The 10495-nt window shown below is 42.1% G+C and overlaps 1 protein-coding gene and 1 pseudogene across 2 annotated transcripts in view; one reads left to right on the top strand and one right to left on the bottom strand.

Moving 5' to 3' along the window:
* Positions 1 to 592: 592 nt before the first annotated feature.
* On the bottom strand, positions 593 to 1762 carry LOC113024840 (putative nuclease HARBI1; annotated as a pseudogene).
* A 441-nt stretch (positions 1763 to 2203) lies between these two features.
* The window catches only part of LOC113024598 (isoleucine--tRNA ligase, mitochondrial-like), a 12815-nt gene continuing 4523 nt past the window's right edge, over positions 2204 to 10495 (top strand). The window contains exons 1-16 of one of the 2 annotated variants that reach the window (XM_026171779.1): positions 2204 to 2681; positions 3177 to 3299; positions 3991 to 4144; positions 4237 to 4385; positions 4639 to 4688; positions 4767 to 4876; positions 4955 to 5042; positions 5326 to 5441; positions 5652 to 5821; positions 6245 to 6335; positions 6497 to 6648; positions 6781 to 6941; positions 7094 to 7196; positions 7950 to 8043; positions 8941 to 9018; positions 10436 to 10495. The exon at positions 10436 to 10495 is cut by the window's right edge and continues 52 nt beyond it. In XM_026171779.1, coding sequence (XP_026027564.1) covers positions 2403 to 2681; positions 3177 to 3299; positions 3991 to 4144; positions 4237 to 4385; positions 4639 to 4688; positions 4767 to 4876; positions 4955 to 5042; positions 5326 to 5441; positions 5652 to 5821; positions 6245 to 6335; positions 6497 to 6648; positions 6781 to 6941; positions 7094 to 7196; positions 7950 to 8043; positions 8941 to 9018; positions 10436 to 10495 — 1978 coding nt within the window. In that variant the 5' untranslated portion in view covers positions 2204 to 2402. The remainder of the gene's footprint in view (positions 2682 to 3176; positions 3300 to 3990; positions 4145 to 4236; positions 4386 to 4638; positions 4689 to 4766; positions 4877 to 4954; positions 5043 to 5325; positions 5442 to 5651; positions 5822 to 6244; positions 6336 to 6496; positions 6649 to 6780; positions 6942 to 7093; positions 7197 to 7949; positions 8044 to 8940; positions 9019 to 10435) is intronic. The other variant, XM_026171778.1, reaches the window with a different exon arrangement.

Here is a 10495-nt window from a genome sequence, read left to right on the forward strand (position 1 = left end):
AAACTCTTTACCATAATGGATTATTTTGTAGTGAAGTTATTTTCCTACTGATTTTGCCTTCCCTCAGTCTTGGTTGTCTTTGAGAGCATAATGACAATGAAGTGTAAGGTGATTGGTATGTTTGTTAATTGCCATTTGGTCCCTTGTAAGTTATAAGTGACCTGTATAAACCTCATATTCTATCAGTTGATGGTGATGGTGTACTGCATCTGGTGCAGCCTCCTGTTGAGCCAGACCAACATGCAGTTGTGAGTAATACTCCACAGATTATATGAGTTTACAGTAGAACAGCAATGTTGTTTATTTCTTTACTACAGGAAAATAATGAAGAAACATTGACAGCTGTTACAGAGGAGGAAGCAACAGAGACACTTTATGAGGTTTACATCTTTTAATACTTTGTGTACAGGAAATACAGGCGACCAATAAAGCCAGTTGAACAAAAAATCTGTTTATTCTTCTTTCAACATGTTGAGGTGATGGGTCAAAGGAAATGATTGTGACATATGGTGTCTCTGACTGCTCTTCCATCTTGTATGTCCGTGGGAGGGTCAGGATGTTCATGGTTTGGATCACTGCTGTTTGGTTCAGAAGGACAGTGTTCTCCTCTAATTGTGGCAATGTTGTGAAGAATCACACATGCCACAATAATGTCACATGCCCTTTCTGGGGTGACCCTGAGCCTTTGCAGGCACTGGAACCGGGCCTTAAGCATTCCGATAGTCATTTCAATTCTGGCTCTTGTCCTGCAATTAGCCAGATTATATCGCTGCTGTGGGCCCGGTTCAGGGTCAGGGTAAGGGGTAAGCAAATAGGGTAAACATGGATACCCCCTATCACCAAGCAAGTAGCCAGTGAACTCTCCTAAGACAGAAGGGTACACTTCAGTTCAAATGTCCCTGAAGCAATTGGTCTTTATATATTTTAAAGTATTTTCAACTCACCATGTCCAAATTTTGTGCTCAGTGTACATTCACGGAATATTTGTGAGTCATGGACAGAGCCTGGCCACTTGGCTTCCACATTTGTGATAATGTTGGCAGCATCACATATGATCTTCACAGTGCAGAGAACACAAATTAGCATCCATTACTATGATGAAATAATTTGTTAGTTTGAAATGCTACAGGGAACTATGTACCTGCACATTAATGCTGTGGAAAGACTTCCTGTTCACATAGTCTCCTTCATTTACTGAAGGAGCAATGATTGGAATGTGAGTGCCATCTGTACAGCCAATCACGCCTGGGAACCCTGAAAATAAATGTGCAATTTAAGTAGTAGTCCAAGTATCACCACATCATAAATTAAGTTTTGTTCATCCTGATACCTGCAATTTTGTGGCATCCCTCTTTGATGAATCTTGTGGGTCTGTGACCGGGAAACACCACAGACGAGTACAGGAGACGTTTCAGTGCAACTGTAACAACCTGACTGCCCGACAGACGGTAGCCTTGGAAACGTGCTCAGCGTAACCAATATTATACAGAAAGCTCCCGTTTGCAAGAAACCGAAGTGCAATACAAATAATATGCAATGAACTGAGAGCATGTCCGCGATGTGTCACATGCGTAATATATGGCCTGAGGATGTTATCCAAATAAATTATAGATTGTGCTGAGAAACGGTAACGTTCGCACAGACAATCATCAGGAAATGATAAAATGTCCATACGCGCTCTGATCACTCTCTCCCGGCGGAGAGCTCTGCGGAGAATTTGGGCTTCACGATCTACTGGCTCTTCAAGGAAGGGACACGCCATGTCTGACACTTCCTACTGTCAGGTTTCCGACAAAGGGGCGGAGACAGTCAGGGTTAGTTGTAGTAAACCTGCTAGGGGGCAGGTTAGCTTCACGGCGTGTGTCGTCATAGTGACTCACTCAGGCTGCAGCTGAACTCGCTTTGTGAAACCGAAAACCCAGAGTTTTCGTTAACTCAGGGTATACTTACTCAGTTTTTCCACTAAACCGGCTTCCTGAAACAGGGCCCAGCAGTCTGAGAGCAAAGTGCTTTGTTGGAGTAAAAAGTTACTATAAGGTCTTTAAGGGGCCTAAATATCAAGATTTGAACCCCAGTGAGGCATAAGTGATGAGCACCACTCCATATTCTATATACATGAAAAGTAATTTACGCGTAATAATTTATAGCAATGTCTTTCTTTCTGCTGTCATGGTTCAAAATAAACAGCGCCCACGGCGGCATCTCGCTGTCACAAATGCGAAAGCTTCACCCATGACCCCGCTGGGTTTCCGTAGCTGTCCTCTCCTGTATTTCTTCCGAAGGAAACAGAGCACGCTAATACAGAAGGGCGGACTAAAACAACACGGAAACTTCACGCAGAAACAACAAAGCTGTCTGTTTTTGCGAGTTAGCAGCTCGGCCGCAGAGCTATTCGTCTGTCCATGCTGCGGCTGCTGTGCCGGAGTTCGGCGGGGAGCCAGACGCTAGTGCGATGGGCACGGAGGTCACAGCGGGGAGGCGGTCTCCTCCTGCACGGCGCTCGGTCTTGCACCTCCAGCCGCCGCTGTCACGGTACCGGTTCGGGTGAAGTTAATGGTCAGCCCGCGGAGAACGGCTCCGGTAACGCACTGTACCGGGATTCAGTGCTTTTGCCCAAGACCGAGTTCCCGATGAAACTGACCGGACAGAAGCTTCTGGACCGAGAACTCCAAATACAACAGGTACAGCAGGCTAACGAAATCTCATTCAAAAATTGTTAAATTCTATTTGTTTTATGTCGCTTACTAAGTGGTTTCGATAAACTACAACAGACGAATAGTTTATACTTTTGTTTAGCATTTAGTCTTTAATTCGGCATGACTGTTCAGGCTGACAGCTATATCATTGTTACTTTTAACTAGTCCTGATTTCAATTTTGAGCTGAAACATGCAGATCATTGCAACGACAAGGCAGTTTAAAGTGCTATTCATGAAATATTAAAGGGATTACTGTAACGTGATTAGCACAAGACAGTATAAGAAATTTTACAAAGGAAGTAAAAGAAGAAAATAAAACAATTTTGACTTGAGAAAATTATAAATTAACACACGAGTAAAAGTTACAGGAATGGGATTACTAAGCTGGTCACACGTGATAAAATACTTATATCATGCCTTCATACATATTGGAAAAGCTCACTCAAGATTTAATAGATATTAATTTTTGTTTTTTGCAGGAGTGTGGTTTTGCAGATTTGTACTCATGGCAGCGGGAGAGGAAGGCCAAGAATAAGTTCTGCCTTCATGATGGACCTCCGTATGCTAATGGAGACCCTCATGTTGGACACGCTCTCAATAAGGTAAAAGTGAAACCTTTCAGCTTTCTATCATCAAGTCCTCCTCCAATGAAAATTGGTTTGCAAATATAATGTTATACCACAAAACACGTGTATAATAATGAGTGCATTTTACGAGGAAAACAAAAGCATCTTTGTACATAAGGTCACATCCATCCATTCATTTTCTTTCACTTATCCAATTCAGCATTGTAGTTGAGCTGGGGCCTACCCCAGCTGTCACACCCTGGACAGATCACCTACCTGTTGCAGGGCTAACACCATCTGCCAACCAACCCTGACCCACCTTTAGCCTTTTTAAATCCAAAAATTGGGTCACTGTTCATTATAAAAGTTATACTAGTCCTTTAAACATCAACTGTTAAAGATAACATTTTGTACTCCAAGGTTTCTCCTGGATGTCTCTGCATAGTAAGAATCCTTTTTGATAATTGGTTTACAACAAAAGACATCAACTTTATTCTGTTAAAGGAACTCTGTCTGAGCCCAGTTAAAAGGAAATACCTTCCAAAGGAATTTGAGACTGAGAAGGTTAGAGTAACATGGAAGTACCGGTAGTATATTTCACCTACTCTTCCTCCTATAGTGAAAGTAACAAATAAGACGGAACTTTTGGATGCGAACAACGGCGTATTTATTCCTGCCCTCATGATTTGTAAATATTTACTAGCTTCTCAATTATTATTCCATTCAGATCCTGAAGGACATCCGTAACCGTTTTGAGATGCTAAGAGGGCGGCAGGTGCACTACATCCCAGGGTGGGACTGCCACGGCCTCCCCATTGAGCTGAAGGCTCTGGGAGACCTGGGGACGAGTGGCCTTAGTCCTCTGCAGATCAGACAGAAAGGTGAGAAGAAGAAGGAGGAAGTAGAAAGAGGGCTTTTTCTGGTGACTTTTATTCAAATTTTATGCAGCTGCTGTTTGGTTTGTCTCATCCAGCGCGGGAGTTTGCAGAGGGAGCAATAGCCCGCCAGAAAGCTGCATTCCAGCGCTGGGGGGTGATGGCTGATTGGGATCAGTGCTACTACACTTTTGATGGCACCTACGAGGCTGCTCAGCTGAAAGTCTTCCAAGAGATGCACAGTAAGGTGGGTGATGATCTGATCTAAGCATCAGGCAGTGTCACAGTAGAGTGATGTACCTACAAAGCAGGTTCAGCATGACCAGGCTTTCTTTGTGTCAGCTGGATTAACAGACCCCCAAACCCCAGTCAGAGAACATTTTATTTATTTATTTATTTTTGAATTCGTTTATTTAATTTAAACATCAAAATGGGACTCACTGAGATATCTTTAGCTTCCAGTGTATGGTCTAATGTGGTTGTCCCTCTTTGTTCTTCAGGGGCTCATTTACCAGGACTACAAGCCTGTCTTCTGGTCTCCTTCATCCGGGTAATGCAGTTTATTGCAGTTATTACATCTTTGTAATAATTTCTTCTAATCTTGAATCTATTGCTGCAACTTTTACAGAACAGCTCTGGCAGAGGCGGAGCTGGAGTACAACCCCGAGCATGTGAGCAGAGCCGTCTATGCCACATTCCCCCTCGTCACGCTTCCACCAAAGATCGCTTCACAAGAAGGTGAAGCACACATGTGGATAAAGCTTTTAGTCATTTTTCACCTGGTATGAAATCTCCTGACTGTGTGTGTCTGTGCAGGGATGGAAAGTGTCTCCGTGTTGGTGTGGACCACCCAGCCTTGGACCATTCCTGCTAACCAGGCTGTCTGCTACATGCCAAATGCCCAGTAAGGAACAGCACCACACACTGGAGACTCGTCCAGCTTGGTCTCATTGCAAAATGTGACAGTCGTGAAAAAAGCAAACGATTTGTTTCAGTTTATAAGATGTCATCATGACTTTATTACCTAAACCTAAGAGATGCGTTTCCATTTCATAACTATAGAGTGTATTTGTTTGTTTGTTTGTTTTAAACCAAACATTGTCTAACCCAGGCACTATTATTATGATGTCAGTAACGTGGATAGCGTGGTGGGGTTTTGAGTGAGTTGTTTTCTGTCTTGCTTGCAGGTATTCTGTGGTGAAGAGAGCGGACAACTCTGAGAAGTTTCTAGTAGCAACTGAGCGGACGGCCAGCATAGCAGCACTGCTGGGCACAGACCTGCAGACTGTAGGCGTCTTCACAGGTAACACACAGTGTCTGAAGCATCACGTTACCAGGTGCAGACGTGATACTTCCTGCAGTAGAAATGAGCTTTTAACAAAAATAATCCAGGTTGAATTTTGGGGAAATGAAATTCTTCTCTGTATTTTTCCTTCTGCGTCCCATCAGTGGACCCTGCCCCAAAGTTTGAGAAGACGAGCAGAGTTGTTTCTCCATCTTTTTCCTCTCCTAGGCTCCCTGCTTGAAGGTGGGATCTGCAAACATCCCACGATTCCTGACAAACAAGTGCCATTGCTGCCAGCTAATCACGTGACCATGGTGAAGGGAACTGGATTGGTTCACACGGCACCGGCGCATGGGATGGAGGACTACAGTGTGGCCTCGCAGTTTAAACTGCCTGTGGTGTGTTCTGTGTGTAAAAACTAAAAATCCCAACAGTCAAGAAAAAACTTGTGGGTATATGGAGGCCCCAATGAGCCAAAAGTAGGAAGAAATACAGAAAAAAACATATTTCTGGGGAAATAACTAAGGTGAAAATACAGAAATATATAAAAAATCCAATTGGAAATGTATTTATGTTTTTAATAATTCTTTTTGTACACACACAGACATAATTTCTTAGGTTTTGACTTTTGAAAGCTTTGTGAGTTGGCTGAAATCTGTAAAAAGCAAATAAAATACAAAAAGGGATTTTCATTAATCAGTATAGCCAATATACATGCAAGGAGATTATTATTTAACAGTGTGGACCATGTTTGATGAATAATGTGGCTACAGTATATGATAAAACCTGATGTATTTGTGCACATTATTCTTCTACCAAAGGAATGTATGGTGGATGAAGATGGGACATTCAATGAATTAGCTGGACCTGAACTACAGAAGCTTTCTGTAATGACAGAAGGAAATGATAAAGGTATAAAAACATGGAAAAGAGGGAAGAACGTGGGGTTTCTACAGGCTGCTAAAAAGAAATAATTTTTTAATAATATTGTTAATCAAGATAAAAAAAAATGTTTTGAAAATGAGTTTGTTTCTTGTTTGATGATGGATGTATCTGATGCTTGCTTCACTCAGTGATTTCAATGCTGAAGCAGTGCAATGCTCTGCTGAAGGAGGAGCAGTGCGTCCATAGTTACCCGTATGACTGGAGGACAAAGCAACCTGTAGTCATCAGACCCAGCAAACAGTGGTTCATCAACACAGAGTCACTCAAAGACAAAGCAAAGGTAAAAGACATTCAGATCATTTGGACCAGATTAGTTTTTTCGTCTGTACCTGACACTTCATTTCTTCCAGTGAGCGAGAGTGCTTCACATTTCCAGTTTTGTCTAAAGAAGTATGTGCGTGGGATTTTGCAGGAGGCCCTGCAGAAGGTGCGTGTTTTGCCCGAGTCGGCCAGGAGCAGCCTGCTCACCATGCTGGACAGACGGACATACTGGTGCATCTCCAGGCAGCGCAGCTGGGGCGTCCCCATCCCCGTCTTCTACCATAAAGAAAGTGGAGAGGCTCTCATCAACAAGTAAAGCCAACATCATAATAAAACACACACACCAACAGCTGCGTGCACATATTTACTGTATGCTTGAAATTTCTCTTTTTGTTCTTTCTTTTTTTTTTTTTTAAACAGTATTTACAAACTGGCAAACATCTGTGATTCTTTGACCTTTACAGATACACTGTGTCCCACATCGCACAGCTCTTCAAAGAAAAGGGCAGCGACTGTTGGTGGGAGCTTCCCATTGAGACTCTGCTGCCTCCCGAGGTGCTCAAGAAGGTGCGAAAACTAATGTGTGGAAACAGCTAACAATCAGATATTACTGATAACAGGGTCCTCACTGTCATCCATCATTGATGTCATTGCCAGAGGCATCCCTTCCCATCCTCAAGCATTTTTAACTTTGCCGTCCCACTTTTTAGGCAACGGCATTTTGTAAAAACTACAACAACTGTAGGAAAAATGTGCAACAGTGTAACAGCCCTTCTGGGTTCTATTTCTAAACCAGTGTACAAGCTTAGGAGCAAACCTACTGGTGCATCAAACCCAGTGTGTGTCCACACAGGGGGCCGTAAATCAGATTTTTCTTGGATTAACAGGCCTCCGTGTTGGGACCCGTTTTTATTAATGACATTTGCAAGGACATCTAAGCAAAAATACACCTCTGTGCTGATGATGGTGTCATTCGTGCATATGCTTCTTATCTATATCTATAAACCAATATTGGGTAAATTTCCACTCTAGCTCTACACCCTTCTGTCTCTACTCCGGTAAGTTACCAGCTACACTTCAAATGGTGGCTGGACTTTGATAAGTCTGGGAAAAGCATTTTCTTACATGCTGTGGACAAGGAAAAACTGAAACCATATCCATTAATGATTTTAAAGGCATCATAGGGAGTCAAGGGCACATGGCTTTACTCTTGGCAATGTTTTTTACATTTTTTTTTTCTCTAAGAGAATATTTGAGATGTTTTTCTCGTAAATGTAAAACTTATCACAGTTTTTCTGTGAATATATATATTTGTCTCAGAGTAAAGCAGGTGCAGCGAGTGATTACGTTCGTGGAGAAGACGTTCTGGACATTTGGTTTGACAGTGGAGCGTCGTGGGCAGCAGTGCTCGAAGGTACATTTGAAGTTTCTTCAGTTTGTCCTGTTATGCAGATCATGTAAAAGTATTAATGGATTTTGTTAATTTTGTAAAAACCTCTCCGAGGACATTGAAAATGATCGTCTCAGAGCAGCAGAACACGCCTGTGACTGAAGGTTTCCAGGTGCCTCTAATCAAACCTCCTGTTATTAGTTTTATTAGCGACAAAGCTACTTGAAGCTACTTTATGTAGTCCCACATGCCAGGTAAGCTGCTTTGCAAAGCATCATTAGTGAGAGTGGGCTAGTCGGAGTCCTGGATTAGCAAACGTCAGCACATCACAGATACCGGACAAGGTGATTGGATTTATTTATCTGTTTTTAGAACTGGAAGAAATTCCTGCTCACTGTCAGGGTCAGAAGTAGGAAAAAATGAAAACCGGTTAATAAGTATGACTAAAAGTTAAAACTGGTAATAGTATGGAAACAGTATGTTTGGATAAAGAAGTGAAATCGTTCACTAAACACTGGGTTAAAAGTTGAAATAGCAGAAATTACACACTTTATTAGGTATACCTGTTAAACACAAATATCTGGGATAGGATCAGAATTTGATGAAATCAGGGGTCCATCCTGCCTCATGTCAATGGTTCAGGCTGCAGGTGGCGTAATGGGGTGGGGGATTATTATTCAGCACATTTTGGGTCAAAATTTGCCGAGGGGTGTGAGTGGAGTTAATGTTTTTTAATAGCAATTCAACCAATATTAGAGTTGGATCCTGCTCACTTTGAACTGTCTGCATTTTGAAGGTATTTTTGAACTACTACCACACGGCGCAGTAGCTTTGTTTTGCTCCAGGAGATTCAAATAGACACTTATTTGCTGAAGTATGAGAGTTTTTCCATCATCTGTGTGATTGTGTTGTCATTTGTAGAGGAAATGGAGGAAAACTCTGAGCCTGAGTCACATCTCAGATGGCTCCCAGCTGGGCTCCAGAAATCTCTGGTTACAGGTTGTTCGATCGTTCAGCTACAGGGACAGGCACTCTAGTCTTTGTATTATAGTCATTTATTTTCTTTTTTGTCTCTTTCCATCTTCTCTTGTACTTTTTTACCTCTTTTTACCTTTAAAATATTTTGGGATATTTGGTAAAGATGTGTTATCACTTACCAGCCAACCCATTTCTTCCTTCTACTCCATCGCAGTGCCTCAGTACTGCCAGTACTCAGTGATGTCTTTTGATGAACATGTCTGTGAAGGTTCTCAGTCATCCAGGTCATTGTAGTCTAAGGAGCTTGGAAAGAAAAGCGTCTGGACTTCTTTAAGTTTCTTGAAGACGTTTCACCTCTCATCCGAGAAGCTTCTTCAGTTCTAAGGTCAAATGGTGGAGAGTCCCAGATATAAACCTAGTGGGAGTAACCCCCCACAGAGGGACAAAAGGACCCCCTGATGATCCTCTAATCGCCTGAGCCAAGGTGTGAAACTGGGCGTGGGTCCCAATCAGCCAGAGTTTCGGGTGAGCTCATTGTGAAACCTGGCCCCACCTTATCATGCGAATTCCTGAGGTCAGATGGCCCAGGATGTGAGTGGGCGTTAAGGCGTCTGGGGAGGGATCTCAAAACTGGATTATAGATGGCAGAGAGTTGGTGTCGTAAACCACCGGCTCTGTTCAAAGATGGTCGCTCACAGTGGACATAGATGCTTCTTTCACTCCTCTTTCAAACCATCTGTCCTCTCTGTCCAAAATGTGAACATTGGCATCCTTGAAAGAGTGACCTTTGACCTTTAGATGCAGATGGACTGCTGAGTCTTGTCCATTTGACCTTCGAACTGAAGAAGCTTCTCGGATGAGAGGTGAAACGTCTTCAAGCAACTTAAAGAAGTCCAGACGCTTTTCTTTGCAAGCTCCTGTGACTTTTGATGAACATGTTGTTCAGTTGGAAGATTGTAACTGATTAGCACAGCATGAATCTCAGCACCCTGCCTTTTATGACTCCCTTTCAAAAACATTCAGGACACTGAGAGTGTTGAAAGGTTCATTTGCTACATAACTGGATAAACAGTTGAAATAGTGTGAGAAGCTGTTATGTAAATGTAGGGATAAAGAAATGAAATTATTAGCAAATAAATTGTTAACTAAACATGCTTCAGTCATTTAAAATGCGTAGTTAAAATTATCAATAAAGTCTGAAGTTATTAGCTTAAGTTTTGCTAGGAGTTGAAATTGCTAGCTAAATACTAGATAACAATGTATTTGTCATTAAAAAATTCCATAATCATCTCATTGACCCATGGGAGATTACTTTGTAAAGGCTTTAAAGATTTATTAAGAATGTGTTATTGTTGTTAGCTTAAAATAGCTTGCAAATCATTAAATGCTGAACTCAAATTTTATACAGTTTAGCTCAGAGCTCAGCTTTTTCTTGCAGCGGAGTCGGACTCTCGGGCTGACGTTTATGTGGAGGGAAAGGACCAGATTGGAGGCTGGT

This window comes from Astatotilapia calliptera, chromosome 6 (genome assembly GCF_900246225.1).
Source record: "Astatotilapia calliptera chromosome 6, fAstCal1.2, whole genome shotgun sequence".
Lineage (NCBI taxonomy): Eukaryota > Metazoa > Chordata > Actinopteri > Cichliformes > Cichlidae > Astatotilapia > Astatotilapia calliptera.